Genomic DNA, 19,487 nt, shown 5'->3' with positions numbered 1-19,487 from the left:
AAATTCAGCCACATTAGTTGGTTTTCAAGCATTATCTGCCCTTTTAAGGTCTTGCCAGACCTGTCCAGAACTTGACTCAGCAACTCCAAAACCTTAATTTTGTTCTTTTTGAGCCGTTCAGAGGTGGACTTGCTTGTGTGCTTTAGGTCATTGTCGTGACAAACAAAAACGGCAATGACTTTTTCACATAGAGCAAGGTGGGGCAGGATGGCATTTTTTCTTCAATAAATGTCAGACTTTAAGACATTTTCCAGAATAAAAGACACGATATCGTATCAAACTTTGTACTTTTTTACATTCATGATTCCATCACTTCCAGTATCTCACTGAGAAATGCAGCTCCCACACCATAACAGACCTTCCACCAAGTTTTCCCCAAGGCCCTAGTAGTTTTTCTTGTACCTCTCTCCATCTCTTCCTCTCACACACTGTCTGCAATAAACATTTTAAACTTTGACTGTTGCCCCACAGGGCTGATTTTCAACTGTCTTTACTCGTGTCGTTGAGCTTTTGCATACTTCTGCCTTTTAGCTCTGTTCTTTCTTAAAACGTGGTTTCTTGGACGCTAACGTTCCACAGAGGCCATTCGTGATCAAACTGCTGTGGACGGAAGGATCAATTTAGCAACCAGATGCTCAACAAGTCCTGTGTTAGACTTGCTATTGTGGTCTGTAAGGTGTTTTTTTTCTAGAAGTTTTTGTTTATTACAGTGCGCATATGTATATTTCAGAACCAGTGCAACTCGGTAACAATCCTCCATTTCAGCACAGTATGGTCAGCAAACTCTACATGCTGGTTCTGTAGTGATACGTTTAAGATCCTTAATGCACCAATATGTAAACAGCATTGGCTGCTGCTGGGCGAGGTGGAATTCATTTGAACCACTTTATTTTGTCTACATCACAATACTATAGAGGTGAAGATCATTTCATGAAAACACTGATTGTATATCTGTTTAAAGTTAAGCTCGTCAATAATCTGGAAAATCAAAGAACTTCCCTTTCAACTGTTTTACAACCATTTGGCAACTCATAATACATTGAACAGCCCATTGAGTGATAAATCAATTGAAGATGCAGTATTATCAGGTTAAAGAAGTACATAGATGCATTTGTTTCATACCAACTTTATCCAGTTCCAAACAAAACATCCTAACACAGTGACAGTGTTTCCATGATTGCCTTTGGCACGCTGCATACAATACAATGTCCTAATCAGTTTGTAATATAAAGTCCCCCAAAAGGACACCTCTGGCTCCACATCTAGGCCAGGGGGAGATGAAGTGGAATTATAATAGTGTACAAGAGATCTGCTCAAATCATCGCATCCCCCTCCCCTGCTCATCAATCTGTGTCCTCTCTTTCATTTCAGAATCTGCGAACAGCATTGTTCAAATTTTTGGTGTTGTTACAGGCGAAAAAATTCTGGTTCGATCAGAGACAGTTTAAACTCTGCAGTTTGGCATGTCTGCCTCAGGCACATGCTGCTATTTCAGCAGCACCTCCACAGCTCACTTTCCTGTCTTGTGACAAGACAAGACACACCTTTGACCTAAAAACATGGAGCAAAATGCTCTTTCAAACATGGAGTTCTTGCTTTAGTGCACTTAATTATTTTCAGTCCAACCATATTTTTTGCACCCCGAAAATTGTAATTATTGCATGGCTCAAGCAGCTAGAAAAAATATAAGCTTTGTTCCAAAAATATCTATACTCAAACAACAAGCTGTAACAGCGGCTGTGCTTTCTGTTCACCCATATACATTTACGTTATACTTTCAGCACAAAGGCTGCTGACAGTTTAGATTTTATTTTCAGTCTTAACGAATCCCATGTGCTGACCCAAAGCGACAATAATTGTATCTCGCTAACTAGTACTGTGTTTATCAAAGGCGTGTCCACAAACTGTTAAAATATGCCAGTGAATGTTCAACACCATAAACACACACACTGTACTTTGACTCAGTCCCACATACACCATCCTGCTGCCACAAATACTCACTATAGCACCGAGTGCAGATTAATCCACCGCTATGAAGAGTCCCCAGTAAATGGACTTCCTCTTCCTTTTCAAGTAACGTTTGATAAAACAAGGACCAGCTGTTTCAGGAACTCACTATAACTGTGAGCTCTACTTGAGGCTAAGATCGACAGACATAGCCAGAGTCATTTGGATTGGTTGACAACAAAAATAAATAAATAAATAAATATAGAAGAACTTCAATCCTGTCCAAGAGTCATTAACCAGTGGAACCACTGGTGTGAAACCACATCACAATCTGGGATCATATTCACAAACATCCTCAGGCTGCAAGTAGCTTCTACGTAGCTGAGACAGGAGAAACTTCTAAAATCATCCTGTTGGTCCAAACTTTACATTTTGGTATGACAATAAAAAAGGCCTTTTACTGCTAAAAGTAGCTCCAAAATCTGACTGAGTGAAGTTAGTGGCAGCAGTGGACTTCTGTACTAAGACCTGCTCATGGTGATGTGCTGCAAGTAGTGAGTCTTGTTTTGTCAGGACTGAGTCAGCTTACTGACAAGTTGAAATAACTCAACAACACAGGAGGTCACAGTTTAAACTCTGCTACACGTCATGGGAAAAATACAGTTTGCACCCTGATTAAACAGAAATATTTCAGTTGGCACACAATTATTCATCAAACCAAAAATGCTCTTTAAATCCGTCCAACAGTTTAATAAACAACCATAAAATCTTAACTCTCGGACAGACCGTTCACTTGTCAGCAAATCTTATTTCTCTCTGTTCTTTAATTAGAGGCGCTGGTCAGGAGCGTCGGGTAGAGTTATTAAGTCTAACTCCTAGTTAGGAAGTTTTAGTGCCATTCAGGAAGACTTCTAGTCGAAAGATAACATCTTTTGCGACTACAACCGCTAGTGCATAAACGGACACGCATCATCACCCAGGCTTGTATGAGCTGATTGACAGGATGATGAGTCGCCGCTCCAACCAAAATGTGAAATAGATACATATTTACAACAATCAATCAATCTGCCTTCTGTTACCACAAGCCCTCTGAATAACTGATCTGTTATCTCTGCCCTCGCTTAAATGCTCAGTGTGAACTTGATGCGATGATGGGTTTCTGGTGGCACATTTTGTCTAACACAGCATCTACAAAATGGATTTTAACCTGGTATAGCCTAGTGGCAAATAGTGGCATAGCAAGAAAATGCAAAAGGAAAAAAATCAAAATTGGAAAAAAATGATTTTGAGGAAAAAACAAACACAAAGTTAATAACAAAAGCAACAATAATACCTTTTGCCAGGTATAAAAATTACCCCTTGTGGAGGCTAAAAGCAGGGGCTTCCCTTTGACCACATCCTTTTGAACACTTTTGCCCCCGAGAGAAACCAGTCAGGTGTTAATTCGCTTCAGTTGTCCAGAACGACTGTCCGGAGCTGGTCCTCCTCGCTCATACTGATAGTGGCAATGGCACCGTCATTAAACTCAAAGGAGGTCCCGCCGTCCACCACCATGCAGGCATCCCAACACCGAGAGCGGACACACACCCTAAAAAAGCAGAGGCAGACCTGTTACATCTTAATGTAAAGAGTGACGTGTTATTCAACTGAGGAGCATAACTTACTTGCTGGCAAAGCCTCTCTGCCGACTGCTGGAGAACACTCTGTTGACGATGGGCTCCCTGATGCTGTAGAACAAGCGGCTGTCGTCTGGACTGAACACCAGAGACTCGTTGTATTTTTCTGTAACTGAACACACATAGACCCACAGCAACATTAAAAAGAATGGTTTTAAAAATTTACAAGTCAAGAATAGTGACAGAAGATTTATCGGCTCACCCTTCTCAATAAATTCTTGGTTAAGTGGGATGTCAAGACCAGACTGGGACTTTCCTGGAAAAAAAAAAAAAAAAAAGCTCAGTGAAGTCAGGTGACCTGGTTTAATTATCTTTATTCCACAACAATCTTTGCATCAAAACCTGCACATGTACGCACCAATTTTAAGAACCTCTTCCACAGCTTGTTCAGCAAGTTTGTTGATGTTGTATGACCTGTGGGCAGCACAACAGAAAGTCAAAAGAGGGACATGAGAGAAGGACTGAGGCAGGATTTACCACATGGGATGTCTTATTACTGTGTAATGTGGCTCATAAGCACTGAGAGGTGTTAGGAGAGGCAACGATTTCAACTCCAGTGGCATTCAAGCTTAATATGCTTGACTTAGTTTAGTTAGTTTGTATTTAAACTAAAGCCAAAAATGGAATTTTTAAAGATGACCTTTGTGTTTCTGGAAGAAGATCATTAACATTTAGCTCGTTTGCATATTTAGACAGTGATCATGTGCCTGATTTACTTTCCCTCTAGCTCTGACTGTCCCATTTCCCCCTGTTCTGTGCAAAAGCATGAGGGCATTAGAATACCACCACAACCACGGCGACTACGTTGTAAATGTGCTGGCTCCGATTCACAACTACTTAAAAAAAAAAAAACAACAACTTTAAAGTCGCAAGATACGCTCCACTGTTACCATCCATGTTTACTTCCATAAACACTGAGCACGCTCACTGCGTGTGAAGTCGTCGTGTCATCTTCTGCGCATGCGGGACACTTTTGGGTCATATGAACTTCACACAGGAGATCACATACAAGCCGTATTTAATTGGAAATGTGAACAAACTCGCAAAAAAAATCGGATTTCACAAAAAAAAATCTGAAGTGAGCATCAAGTCCTGCAGTCTGAACGTAGCCAATCTGTCCGATTAAGTCAGATAATATGCTGTTATCCTTATTTGTGACATAAAATGTCATGTTGGAGTCGGAATCAAAGGCTGTCGGTATGTTAATGTTATTTTTATGGGTTCCATTCATTTTTTCTAAAAACCTGTTGGATAGCAAGGTTTTCGGATTGTTAAGGGTGGGAATGTCAAGTCACGACTGTACATCTTTTTTTAAAATGGGAAATAAGTATTATTTGAGAGAACTCAGTACTTTGGTGTAGTGACCAGACCAAAAAAAGTTCTCTACATGTAATCACTTTGAGAATTTTGGATACAAAGATAAACACCAACTTAACAGTGACTTACAGCAATAATTCAAATGCTTGAATGTTCAGAATACAAATGACAAATTCCCCTGGTGGTATCTCAAACTGTGTGTCAATCAAAACAACCATAGACTGCCCATAAAAACTCATTCATTACTCCACTCTCCATCTAAAATATGTTCAAAACACATTTTCACCAGTAAGTAGCGGGCGAATATCAAAATCGCTATCCAGATACCAACACAACGACTGAATATTCAGATATTCGGGTCAAGCCCAGCTGATTATACTTCTGCCTTACCAGGCTTTGGATCCCGTTCCTGTGCAAATGCTGAGTCCTGAACTCTTCTGCTTTTCCCAAGGGCCATCATCCACTGAGATCTCGTAGTAGGAAGCCCTATGGAGCAAGAGTTTAACATGGGGATTGAAGGATTTTAACTTCACCCTGTGGTGGACAGAGATTTTTCCTGATGAGTGCTGGAGAAACGAGCAGGGCAGTGGTGAAGGGGCTGTGGATTAATGAGGGTGACAACATGCACACAGACAACAGTAGTGTACAGGCAGTATTATGAACGTCAAGTATCAGGTTAGATAATTGAAGTACCTGGAAGACAGGGATTCTCCGATGAAGATTTCATTCAAGCTTCTAATAGGGAGGAGGCTAGGCTTGGTAAAACTCTCCTGCAGGTTACCTGTTCCTGAAAAATGTCACTAAATTATGAGAAGGACAGCAGCTTGGGGAAAAACGTAAAAAATTTAATAAGAGGCAAATATCACCCCCAATTTAGTCAATTTAACGTATTTTAACTTGTGCAAAAGCAACAAAGAAGACCAGACAGGACGACACAGAAAGACCGACTGAGACAAGCACACAAGCTGGGTGACGGAGTCGTACGTCGCTGGCTGTCCATGGTGGTGATGCGGTGAGCTTGGCTGTGCTGCTCCAGGCTTAGCTGCTGTTCGTGCAGGTCCACAGGAGTGGGATTTATTCCTGTGCCCTCTAAGTGCAGACGGATTCTCTGACGCCACAGCCACCTGAACACAGCACAGAAATGTTAGGAGATGAGATCTGCTGTCTTAAAGCTCTATTAGGTTTGAAGTACAAATACATTAACGAGGGATTTATTTTTTTTTGGTTCCTTCCCACCGTCACCAACTGCTTGCTCACGGGGAATCCAAAGTGACAAACACAAACGACGCTCTGTGTTATCAGCATGGTCCATGAGCAGCTGTTTGGATCTCAGATCATGGATAAGAATGGAAAAAGATAAAACTGTAATTACACTACTCTGTATTAAAAGCAAGAAGATAGCCTTATTTATATGGGTCCTTACTAATTTTCATATATATTTTATTGCTTTTCTGAACATTTTCAAATTTACATTTAATCCCATTTGTGTTTTATAAAATTATTTTTGTTGGATTATGCAAGTACTGAAAAATACTTTCACTTCCAAAATACTCATCGAGTTGGTATTTGTATGCCGGGCTAAAAAGCCTTTGAAACAAATGCTTTTGCACAAAAAACATCTTTGTCACTTGAAAGAAAGTTTTGGTACAGGCTGCTTCTGAATTTGTATGATTGAATTGTGCTCTTGCAAAGACAGTGTGATGAAGTGCTCAGAGGCCTAAAGCATTTTAGTTATTTTTTTGTATATTGAAGATTTCCATTTGTTTCCCTGACACACACACACACACATACACACAAGAAACTTAAATCTAACAATGACTTCAAATTTTTACTAAGATATTCATTTTACATTAAGACATATTTTGTTTCAAAATCATCATATCAACTCTTATTTGGGTCTATTACTCGACTCTAACTTGCACTTTGACTGAAGCATCCTGTGCAGCAGCTTTTAAATGAACCTCACAACACACTGGCCTGTGGTAGCAGACAGGTGATTTTCACAGGATAGTAACTGGATATAGGATATCCCACTGAGTCTGAGGACACAGCTTTGCGGTTTTAGACACCATGTGACTTTTTCCCAGACAACATGGATTTAAACTTGTCTTGAACTCCAAGCTTACGACAGTGTTTACTAGATACACTTAAGATGTCAACACATCTCACATGTAGGTTGTAATAAACTAAGGCTGAGCGATGTAGCTGAAGAACATATCACGACGAAATGCTTTGTTCAATTTGTACAACTGAACTTGCATTTTTATGATAGTTTGCACCTAATGCACTTAGAGGAAACTATCAACATATTAACAATACTTTTTCCTGATGTTATTGACGAAGTGGCACAGTGGTATTGCTCTCAGTGTATCACCAGGCATATAATAAACTATAAAAAGTAATGTGAAAGTTAAGTGACAATACACAGACAATGGTCCAGGGCTGCACGTTCCCCAGAAGGACAGCACTCAAGACTACTCATAGGTAAATACGTACCTGAACTCACCACGGCAGAGTTTGTCCAGTGCCTCTGGAAAGGCACGAGTGTACCGCACAGGCAGGCACAGATGACCTTCTGACCTTTGGTGAGCAGAAAAATATAAAGTGAATTCAGCTGAAAACACTGTCAAATAATCAAAGTTAATGAGATCATATTATGTGCTCAGGTTACTTAAGTACCAACATATCAAGAAGATTTTCTCACTACTTTTCAAGCTACAATCCCACAACTTTTCTTTTTCATTGATTTATCTTTCCCAGAGAGTTCAGTGTTTTACCTCTCAGGGTCTGTGTTTACTCCAACAACTGGTTTGTCCTTGCTTAAAACCTTACTGGCAACAAGTAGCATTGTTCCATCACCTAACAAAACAAACTGCAGTTAGAGAACTTGTATTGTGTACTTGCATCCGTTGTCTGAATGCCTTTGTTCACTTGACTTTTTGCCCCCTCTGGGTTGAATAAGTTAAAATCCTGCCCATTCTTTACATCATGCTGGACACAAAAGTTGATGCCAAGGAAGATTCTTTTATTCTGTGTTTATTTATGTGTGGTAGAAACTTACAATTACAATGTTTGACTTTTCCATGTACTATGTACACATTTGTAATTAGTCAATGTCACAGGCAGAGGAGGCTGTAGCACATAAAAAAATCTAAATCTAAATCAAAAAATAATGTGAAATTCCTACCTCCAGCAGAGATGATGGCATTTGCCCATCGCACTACCTCCTCATTGTATTCTCCTCTCTTGACTACTCGTACATCAATACCTTCTTTCCTGCAAACAAACAAGGATACAAACGGGGTCACAGCAGCAAAGTACAAACCTTCTCTTTTTACCCCAAAAGTACCATGAATACATGATGGGATCACGTCTTACCGCAGGCTCTTCACAATGTGCTCCACATTGTTGGTGTGAATATTGTGCCTTTCCAGAAGGCCGCTGTAGCTGGAACCCTTCATAGCAAGCTGCAAACACAGAAAACCTCTAAAAAATCAGCTGACAATGAAGATGTAAGCAGTTGTGTTTGCCTTAGGGGTCACAGGCACGCCTGAAAGTATAATGCAGTCTTACCAGCTGTTTCAAGTCTTCTTCAGAGAGCCCTGCATAGCGATACCGCTGCTGCTCAAACTCATATCGCGTCGTCTTTGTAACCACTGCCACTTTCTCCGGCTTGAATCCAGCTTTGGGCTTTGATGAAGCGTTGCAGACTGAGGTGTGGAGGGGACGAAATGAGCTTCCATACAGCAGGCTGACAGCTCGACTCCCAAGGCACCACACATTTACCGCTGCGCGGCGAGCCATTTCTACAAGTGAACCCACGACCAGAAACTTCAACGTAACTCTAATTACAGGTGTCGAGTGAGGGTCGTGTTGGGTACCGCTGACATATTGGGTTCTGTCAGTGTTCTGGCCAGATGTAGTTATAGTCCATTCACAGCCATGAAGTCGGACACACACCCAGCTGTCAGGGAAGGTCACCAGGCTCTCCCCTCGCTGCTGGTGACCCAGTTATAACTTCACTTTACAGGTGTTTCTTGAAGCACGCGGCAACACAGTATGAAGCACCGCTAACTTGCTGTTGAACTAGTTACCATACATTCAACCCGTATTTGGTAGGTTAGAGGCCAGCATTGCGTTACCAGCTGAGCTTCAAAGGCTAAAAGTAGCTAGCAGTTAGCTGACAGTTTGTAAGGGTGCATATTACATACTTCTACTGGGTTTGTTCTCACCACAGACACACTGTGACCGAGCCGCTCGCCTCAGCTCCTGAAGCCCTTTAAACACGAGTTAGCGCACATGAGCAGGTGAAGAATAAACGACAACACAGGGGAAGAGTGGCGGTGGTACGTACCATGCAGCCTGGCACGTACTCAAGTTGTACTTACGCTACGTAACGTCTAACCTGATTGGCTGCGTGAGCGTCTGGTCGCAGCGGCGCAGCGGTGACGTTTTGTTTTGACTGCTGCTCGGCCGCTCGTGCTCGTGATGCTGATGCGTTCAATGTCACACGAAAGACTGAATATTTGAAAATCAGAAGTAGTTATTACATAACTGCTACATTTCTTATGTAATTCAGTTCAATTCAGTTCAGTTCCTTGTGCTTTATTTGCATGACTATGAGGTTTAAATATTGCCCAAACAATATGTGCCATAGATACAATAGGCTATGTCAAGATAAATGCCATATTCATTGATGCTTTAATTCAGGGGTGTCGAACTGCGGTCCTCGAGGGCCGCAATCCTGCATGTCCAACACACCTGATTCAAATGATCAGCTCATCATCAAGCTCTGCAGAAGCCTTATAACGATCCTGATCATTTGAATCAGGTGTGACTAAGTCTGTATTTGGTCAGGATCTGTCACTGCTTTCTGTCTGTGACAAAAACAAAACAAAACAAAAAGATACATCCAGTCATTCATTTTCATGGTTTACTGCCAGATAATAATAAATTTTGTTTTGAGTTTTGGTTTAATCTCTCCAAAATTTCACTTAAGCATCTTTTGTTAATGTAAATAAATGGATATTTAGTAATGGGTATTCCTGCAATAATAGGTCATTTAGGTGTTTTTTAGGGTTTCTGTATCAAAATTGAATTAGATGTTTAACTCCCACCTTGCAAGCTGACAAAACTCGTTCCTTAAGTTTGTTACATATGAAATCATACAAGGTCTGAATCACTGTCATCAGTAGACTGCATTTCTAAGGTGGAAATACTCAGACATGGTATTGGTTGCTTATTTAGTTCTTGGTGTGTCTTCCAGCATAATAAAAACAAACACTATGTGGACAAGGTGGAATAAATGACTACTGTTCATTTTCTCTTTCAAACCAGTTAACTTTTACTGATTGTCTTAACCATGACTGTTTGTTATTGTAACTGTAACAGCAAAGGGCCACTGTAGTATTCCCATTTGAAACCACAAGGTAACATTTTTCTTTTTCATTCCTTATCCATGACAACAAAGACCCTTTAGTATGAGCCAAACTCTGATCTTCCACTAAACCTAACTTAGTACTTATTTTACTATTATTGTTTGTTTTGTTTTTTTTTTTTTTTGCTGCTAGTGGGGTCACTGTTTGAGGAAACACAAATGTGGGTCACCCTCACAGAGTATGGGTAAGGGACATATGTTATCATTCCAAATGGAGAATATTGACTTGACTTAAGCTCCGTTTTGGTCTCCACCAGCAGCTAAGAAAAATATCTGACTCTTAAATTACTAAATGCTCCACAGTGTTGACAGGTTCTAGCTTTGTCTGCTGTTTAGTGCTCAGCAGGCAGTGTTGTGTGGGGTTTTAGAGATTGCTGCTGCTTATAGTGAGGTTGATAAGACCAGAACTTGCAGGCTGGAAAGCCGCAACAATGAGCTAAAAGTTGCTATAAAGCGCTATTTCAACTGCAGGAACTTGCAAGCTGTTTTAGGGTTAACGTGTTCTGACCACAACAACTGCCTCTCGAGAATCTCTTTCAAGGAGAAAGCAGTACCTGCCTCCAGGGTAGATACTACTGGATGGACCTGAAAAACTGCTGGATGTTGACTGGTTAAACTTGGAAAGGACAAGCGACACTTTATCCTGCTCTCTCTATCTTCCCACTGATGAGTAGTCATCTTGTCTCAAACACTGCAATCAACAAAGTAAAAATCCCTATACTATATGTAACATACCCTCCAATGTTCTATTTCCTACTTGTTCAAACAACTGGAATTATTTGTCGCTCTTTTGGCACATTTGGAATTAATAAAGTTTTTGGATACTAGACCACAACAGAAACAGAAAGGCTAAAAGGGCTGATTACGGGGCAGTTCCAAACATTTTAACCTGCGCTTTCAGCCTTTCTGTTTCCAATGTGGTGCAGGATCTGACAGCTTTGACTGCAATGTTAACTTTGAGTTCGCCAAAACGATGACAAATAGTAGTTACTGGAGATTAACTTCAGTAGGAAATAGACTAATGGAGGGTTCACTGTGGGATCCTTTATGGTGAATTTAATGCTGCTGATGGCCATGTTAGAGAGAAGAAGACTGCAACTCAACAAAGACATTCAAAGGGCAGAAAAAATAACAGTCTTTGTCTTCTTCGAGTTTAAATAATGGTAAATGGTCTGCACTTAGAGTGCTTTACTACACTGCAAGGTGCTCCACTGGCAGTGGGAGCAACTTCGGCTTCATTGTCATACCAAGGACACTACGGCACATGAAGGGCCAGGGACTGAACCAGCGGCCTTGTGATTAGTAGACAACCTGATCCATAGCCATGAAACCAGTGGCGCCTCATTTTCACACAACGGTTCAGGCTGGCCTAGAACAAGTTCCTGCAGTGGAAAACGGCTTAATGTTGGTGCTACCTTGTACTTGGTTTGAGTTCCTGCAGTGGAAAACCTCCTCGTGTTCGTCTTTGTCCCCGACTGTTTGCATTAACATCGTTTAGATGGTGATTCTGCATGGATTTCTTACTACGAATGAACCCTATTACATTTGATTCAGTGTTAAGAATTGTTATTAAACAGATTTTGAATACAGAACATTATGTATTCCTGCTTTTGTAAAAGGAACATACAGCTCCCTCATGTCATCCTGCCCAAATGGAGCAAATTTTTGTCATTTGACGATAAACCTTTAAATTAACAGAAAATTAATCTTCAGTCTATTTCTAGGAATTAGTAGGTAGAATAAGAATTAAACTAAATAGATTGAAAATAGGAGATAAGTGTACTAAAATCCACAGGATACAAGTATGATAACAGGTAGACATTTCTGAGATTATTAATCACTAACAAACATCAATAGAAATATTTCATTCATTAGTGTAATCGTGACCGGGGAATAGTGTTTGTAAAAGGCTATGTGACCTGATTTGAGGGGTATTCTTCACTAATTATATTCAACTTCACCAGGGAATATTTTTCCATACAGTGAGGTCACTTATTACAGCTCAAGCTCTACTTTTTTCAGCTAATTGTGGTGTGTCATTTACTCTGCGGAATTATCTCAAACTATAACACATCCCAAGTGAGATGATGTGTATCATTTAAACCTGGTTATTGTTTTATGTCAAAAGCAATTGTATGTAATTCTACATAAATTCAAGATTTAAGATTCGGTTTAATTATAATTATGCAGCACGAGATTGTAAAACAAAATGACTCATAAAGTCCCTTGATGTAACTCACAAAAGAGTTGTAGAAGAATCAATAATCAATTGAGTTATAGCAATTGAACTATAATATAATAACTATAATAATATAAACACAAGATAAATATACTGATAATTGAAGTGGAAACAACAAAGGAAAGGAAGGAAGATGACAAAAAGTAAAGATGAAATGAGTTGTGAGGACAAGATGTGACTGAAGATATAGTGGATCATACTTCAACCAAATAATTCAGTGATGATTTTCAGAACAAGTCTCAACAAAGTTTTTCATACACCTGGGCTTTACCTGAAACTGTGTCACAGGGCTAACAGTGTTATTATGGGAGGACCATTATCTAATTTGTCCTCCTTGTCTCCCTCCCTCCCTCCCTCTCTCTGTCTCTCTTCTGGATGACTCCCCTCCCGTCTTTTCTGATTACAGTAGGTGCAGGAGAGCTCTGTTTCCCATATGCTTGGAGCGCTTCAATTTAGAGCTCCATCTTCCAGCCACCTTGTCCTACTGATTCCCAGCAGCTCCAGCAAAACTCCTGTAACCCTGCCTTGCTGCTGCTTCACAGACCTGCCAGCTCAACCCTCGACGCTGTTTTGTGAAGAGCAAAAACAACGGCCTAGAGAGGTATGTGATAGAAAAAACAACTGCATTACAGATTGCTTAACATATGCGGGTTGTACTTTCTTTTATTCTGTGGGAGGTTTAGAAAGTCTTCTTTCTTAAAAGAACTGGATTTTACTATTGGTCACATGTCATTACTTGACTCTACTTATAGAAGTGTGAAAGAAATATAAGGTTAAAAAAAAAAAGTGAAAACAAGGATATTGAACGATCAGTTAACTGAAACCACATCCACAAATAACAGGTTTGATTTATCAGGTTTCAAGTTATATTGTGTCAGCCCGGTTGATTTAGGCTGAATAGGATTTTCATATGACTTGCCACTGAAAGATCACACTTGAAAAACTCAGCAGTGTAAAGCTTTCCTGGAAATATCTCAGAAGTAGGACGTAATATGTTTCAGTGGCTAGATTTTGTTACAACTGAGGTGAACTGATCCTTTAAATGTGACTTATTTTTAGCTTACAAGTTGCTAAAAATATGACTGTTTGCTGTGATACAAACAAATTCTAGCTTTTGTAGTCTACAGCTACAGTGCATTTATAAATCTTTATTTGAAAGTATTCTGAGGCTTCTTAAAATGTCTGAAATCCCCACTTTGTTTCCTTGAACAGTCTTCATGCTGAGATATGATGAAGGATAATAACAAGGGTATTTTGTATAAAACTTTTGACGATGTTCAGAGATAAACTTTTTAATACATTTTTAAACCGAAAAGTGAAAATGTATTTCATTGTAATTTTGGGGGGAAAAAATCTTATGAGTTTTGGCTTCATATGTGGTTAAGATGTATTGGAAAATACTGCTGAATGAATTAAATTTTTAATTTTTGTTTTTCTATTAAAAACCAGGTTCTATTTTTCTCCAAACATATCAATGTCAGCAAAATTTGCTTGCAATAAAAAGATCCATAAATACGATGACTTCAGTGGAGGAGATGAAGAACTAAATCTAAAGTTCTCATCCTCATGGCTGGATTAATCTCCTAAGGGGCTCCGGGAAAAAGAGTTGTTGCTGAACCCCTGCTGAACCTCAGCACGCTACATGGCACTATTATTATCTCACCAGCAACCTAGAAACCAACCAGCTGAATGATTGAGTGATCAATAGGAGAGTCAAAGCAGTTTTTGAAGGCTCATTTAGTTGTTTTTAATGCCAAAAAAAGATCTTAAATGTGAACTTGTGCTACTTCCTCTGTTTCCAATGACAGCACATCTTTTGGTTTTTGACTGTTGGTTACACAACATCAGGGTGTAATAGTGTTGAATATTTCACTATTTTCGACAACCATTTCTGCTGCTCTTTTATACACCAGACATTTGTAATATACTGCATATTGTTGAGGACAAAAATAGCCGGTTGCAGCCTGACAGTTTTTTCTTCTATAGTACAATATTAAAATGCAAAAATACATTTTAAAGTTACGCCGAAGTTAATATAAGGCAACAGGAAAAAGATACTTACACGTACAAGATCCCCACACATACATGAATTCACTGGCTGCTGACATTTCTCTACACTTTCCTTATTTCTAGCAGGATGCAGCGCATCAGAGAAAGTATTCACATACGCACTATGAAGGCCAAGAGGAAAGTGGAGGAGATCTCCAAAGAAGACGTCCAGGCCTTCCTCAAGAAGAATGCCTTTGTGCTCTTTACAGTCGGAGCGGTTGTCATAGGTGTGTATATCTCTGCAAGCTAAGTGGACTCATCTCAGAGTTCCTCCACACAGAGCCTTGTCAATGCAGTGCCCATACTTTCTGTTTCTGTCTCTGCAGGTATTGTTCTTGGATTCGCGCTGCGCCCCTATAAGATGACCTATCGAGAAGTAAAGTACTTCTCTTTCCCTGGAGAGCTGCTGATGAGGATGCTTCAGATGCTTGTCCTGCCTTTACTGATCTCCAGTCTAATAACAGGTACATCACATTCACACATGTCAGCAGTCGATTTATAGTCTTCATTTGTTATGAATGCAGTAGATATTAAACTGTACTATCTCTCACTGCTCTTGATCAGTTTATCCTCAGAAATCATGTTTTCATCTCTGCACCTCTGCGGTGTCAGTGAATCAGAAACAAAAAGGCGACAGTCAATAACAAAAGCAAACCTGACAAAGTAGCTCTAATGGGCACAGCTACTGTAATCTGGCTTCAACTACATGCATCCAAGAAGCGTTAAAGCTAAATTCTACTTTATTTCTCTTATCTAACCTGATTTTATTGTTATTTTAGTATTGATGAGGCTGTTCCCTGAAGGCTTTGTGGCTATTGTTTGAACAGACAGAAATTCAATAACATGAAGCCCACTTGGACTAAAACCTAATATTGTCTAACACTTTTGCAAATGTATTTCTTTATCCAGATAGCCTGATATGTCACATCCTTGCTCTTTTCATTAAAACACAAACAAAATGTTAACATGTTATTTTGTGCAGAAATATAAAATATCACGAAGTACCATCAACAGTTATGAACAGAACAACTAATTTAAATTTGGCTTTATGCTATATGTGACCCATTTGCACGACATCAGTCACATTGCTCCTGACGGTATTTGACAGCGACATGAAGGGTAATTCGAGCGGTATTTCGGATATAGCCCAAGGTGGAATTTTGTGCAGATTCTGTGCAGATGGGTCACATCTGAATTAAGAAAGGAGATACAGTAAGAAATTTGGGTAAGAAATCATGCATAAGACAGGATAGTTTTACATCTGAAAGGTTAGAGGAGTTTTTGAGGATTCTGAAAATACCTTACCTTGTGTATTGTATAGATTTGGGAAGCTTATTTCTGTAACTTGAATATAAAGACAATACATAACAGGAAAAGTGGGGCTATGTAATTTTTTACATTGTGAGAAAAATCCTCAGTCTCTCAAATAGGTATATTGACTCAGTAGAGGGGGTTCAGACAGAGGTCATCCTTACAAGCCTGTAATCAGTGAGAGGGCCAGCCTCACCCCCCACCAAGTGATGAAGAGACTCCCACTGATTCACTTACAGAGGAGACAGAAAGAAAGAGCTCCAGTTTTACAGTATCAACTTATTTTTGCAGAAGAAAATGCCAGTCACAGGTTTGATTAGTTGTTTTGAGATTTAAAAAAACACACTTGACACTCAATTTAAACTATATAAACCCTGTACCTTTAAACCATGTGACCTGTACCTGGATATGTTATCTGCATGCTGACATTCAGTCTGTAGGTTCTGGTCATCTGCTCTCAATATCTGAATTTGTTCAGTACATCCCGTGACGCTCTGCTGTACTTACAATAGTCAGGCTCACATCGGTGCTACTATCTGTAGCTTTGGTCAGGCTTGCTTAAGTTAGCCGGAAGACATGGAGTTAGGTGACCTTTCAACATGCTGGGTGGATCTTTTTCTTCAGAATGTGGTTACACTGTACAGACTACATTGTGTTTACACCTGACTGATCCAATCACTTTCCAGGTCCATGATTAGATTTTTCAGACTGGGTGGTAGAGTAGGGGAATAGTTGGCAGTGTCGCCTCACAGCTAGAAGGTCCTGGGTTTGAATCTCAATGTAGGGGCTTTCTTTGTAGGGTTTGTATGTTTCTCCTGTGCCTGCATGGGTTCTCTCTGGGTGCTCCAGCTTCCTCCCATAGTCTAAAGACTTGCTGAGGTTAATTGGTTATTCTAAATTGTCTGTAGGTGTGAATGTGAGTGTGCTTGGTTGTCTGCTGTCACAATGTCTTCCCTGTGATGGACTGGTGAAGATGAACCCTGCCTTCGCCCTGAGTCAGCAGGGACAGACTACAGCTCCCACCGCAACCCTACAGAAGGTAATACGGTGTATAGGAAATGGATAGATGGATGGATTTTCAGACTTTAGATTTTCTAAAGTCCAAAAACTAAGTCAGGAAGAAGAGCAGGAGTCTAGTTTCCTTACCACTTGAGTTAAAATATGCCAAAAAGAATTCTGCTAGCACCAGTTAATTACTGATAAAAACTCTGTGTGTGTGTGTGTGTGTGTGTGTGGTGACCTTTTTCAATTTCTAAAGAAGGGCATGCCAAAGTTTGAGATCCACTTGTGTTGGGGAATATGTGCTAGGAGTGACTAACTCTGCACTGAAAATGAAAATCATACTCGTGCAGCATCTTACATTTTCTGTGTCCTCTTTCCTTCCCCTTCACAATGCAATGTAGTTCTTCTAGTTCCAGTGCAACTCTACATCACAGTTGGGTGTGATTGGAAGTGCAACAATGCTTTTCTACTCTACATGCAGAGTTGGTGTTTGAACTATTTAATGCTAATCCATGAAACTCTACTATTGTCCATACGCTCAAACAACATTCGGTGCAAGCATCTTTCTCCCTTAAAATACCTACACATTGTTTTTTAAGGTACTTGACAGGCAGGGTGTTCTAAATGTCTTGGAGAATTTTAGTTTGTCTCAGTATCTTCTGTCTCTTCATGATGCTTGCTCTTTGAAGTTCAGGCTATTATTTTCAAGACTTGTTGTCCAATCAGATTTGTCCCTGATTGTGTTCTGTGATGGATACAATTCTAAACATCTAAAGTCCCTGAGACTTATGCACACCACTGTGGTAGGTGGTGGTAAACAACCACATGACACATTGTTACGTGACAGATTCATAGTCTGCATACTGATTAAAACTAATGGACCTCACCACAAATATTGGTTCTGAAGTAACTGTCCTTTATAAAGAGGAGTGTTATTTGTCTTCATGCTCCAATCTTAACAGCATTTCCACTCCTCTCTCCATTAGGAATGGCAGCTTTGGACAGCAAAGCTTCAGGAAAGATGGGAATGAGAGCTGTGATTTACTACATGACTACGACCTTTATTGCCGTCTTCATCGGTATCATAATCGTGCTAATCATCCACCCAGGAAAAGGATCAAAAGATGAGTTTGGAAAGCAGCAGACCATAGAGCAAGTCAGTCCTGCTGATGCCTTCTTAGATCTGATCAGGTAGCCTGCCCATAATAACAATGATATTCTTAAAGTGTGACTGTACCTCACCAACGCCATCTCTAAATCACTGTGTCTTCTCATTTCAGAAATATGTTCCCACCAAACTTGGTCCAAGCCTGCACACAGCAGGTGAGCTTTCCAACTAATACGTCACAAATGGTCACGACTTTGTATCTATGAGGTGTTAAAATGTCACCAAGTGCACACTTTAAAACAAACAAACAAACAAACAAACAAAAAGCTTGCTTAATTTGTAAGTAAACATAAATATAACTTTAAATATAACTTTAAAATTACAACAAAAAACCCCCACATTGATAGTGTGGCCATGAACCTTTATAGAAAGAGAAATACATTTAATTACAGATAATTATCGTCATGTTGTGTAAATTAGTATGTGATTTAGGAAAGGGAAAAAACATGGTATAAATAAATTAATATGGCATTTCATAAAACTGAATATAACTGTTGAGTTGTTAAATTATAAATAGTGTCTGTAATTTGACTTCTACAAAAAAACTAAGTTATTTTCTGTAATACTCAGACCTTTTTTGTATTGCAGACACTGGAGCTGTTTAGACCAACAAGCAGCAAAATACTAAAGTGTTTCTTGATTACAGCATGCTGACGCAGAGAGCTTCAGCCTCGTTGTTCAGTCGTCCCGCTCACATGTCTGGTGGAACAGAAAAGCTCTTGTTTCATTCAGTCCAACTTTCTACACAGGCAGCGTAACAGATCAAGTTTTAGTCACGCTACAAGCATGAGTCAGAACATATTTTTATGCTTCACGTGTATTTGTTTGTTTAATTTTATTTTTCATACATGTTTATACTCTACTCAGGCAAACTATGGTTCACTACTGTGCCTGAACGCCTCCTGTGTAGGTACAGATGGAACACAATGTGCTGCGCAGACAGGGTGGACACGGCTTTAATTATAGCCCACTGGGAGCATAAGTGTACTGGTCTGTCTGAGATCACGTCGTATTTAATAAGCAGCGTAGAGTTTATCCCCTGAAGATCATGAATGGGCTTTTCTCGTGCGCAAATAGTATTTTTTGTCAGATGATGTGCTAGAAGGTAGGGAGTGAGTAGAATATTTCAAGGGGCCTGAAATCTTGGCCAAAGACTGACCTGGCCTGATGGATGTAGGCCCCAGCCCTGAACCCAACTTGAACCCACACCCATTGTCTTAATACCAGAACTGTCTATTTGTCTTTTTTCATCTCCCTTCTCTAACCTTTCTCTCACTCTCTCCCCCTTCCTCTTGTTCACACATACTTTTAAACAGTGAGGTGTAGACACTTGACCATTTG

General features: G+C 39.8%; 1 protein-coding gene across 2 annotated transcripts; it reads right to left on the bottom strand.

Moving 5' to 3' along the window:
* Positions 1 to 875: 875 nt before the first annotated feature.
* nadk2 (NAD kinase 2, mitochondrial) lies at positions 876 to 9,318 on the bottom strand. 2 transcript variants are annotated; one of them, XM_008302394.1, is made up of 12 exons: positions 8,514 to 9,318; positions 8,319 to 8,407; positions 8,128 to 8,216; positions 7,718 to 7,799; positions 7,437 to 7,520; positions 5,925 to 6,064; positions 5,634 to 5,727; positions 5,331 to 5,474; positions 3,982 to 4,037; positions 3,826 to 3,879; positions 3,612 to 3,735; positions 876 to 3,535 (listed from the first exon to the last, which is right to left on the bottom strand). In XM_008302394.1, exons 1-12 carry the CDS (start codon positions 8,742 to 8,744, stop codon positions 3,397 to 3,399), a joined length of 1,326 nt encoding a protein of 441 aa, XP_008300616.1. In that variant the 5' UTR covers positions 8,745 to 9,318; the 3' UTR covers positions 876 to 3,396. The 2 variants fall into 2 exon arrangements, with proteins under 2 accessions (XP_008300616.1, XP_008300617.1); XM_008302395.1 differs by having other exon boundaries at positions 5,331 to 5,426.
* Between the last annotated feature and the right edge of the window lie 10,169 nt (positions 9,319 to 19,487).

Source organism: Stegastes partitus, unplaced genomic scaffold, assembly GCF_000690725.1.
Source record: "Stegastes partitus isolate 25-593 unplaced genomic scaffold, Stegastes_partitus-1.0.2 Scaffold1806, whole genome shotgun sequence".
Lineage (NCBI taxonomy): Eukaryota > Metazoa > Chordata > Actinopteri > Pomacentridae > Stegastes > Stegastes partitus.
This window is presented reverse-complemented; position numbering and strand designations above follow the sequence as displayed.

Bases quoted from the DNA above. Each gene is read 5' to 3' on its own strand.
- nadk2 (XM_008302394.1), bottom strand. From the start codon at position 8,744: ATGGCTCGCCGCGCAGCGGTAAATGTGTGGTGCCTTGGGAGTCGAGCT. The intron at 3,736-3,825 runs GTGAGCCGATAA...ATGTGTGTTCAG, and splicing joins CCAAGAATTTATTGAGAAGG to TTACAGAAAAATACAACGAG. The intron at 3,536-3,611 runs GTAAGTTATGCT...CTGCTTTTTTAG, and splicing joins CAGAGAGGCTTTGCCAGCAA to GGTGTGTGTCCGCTCTCGGT.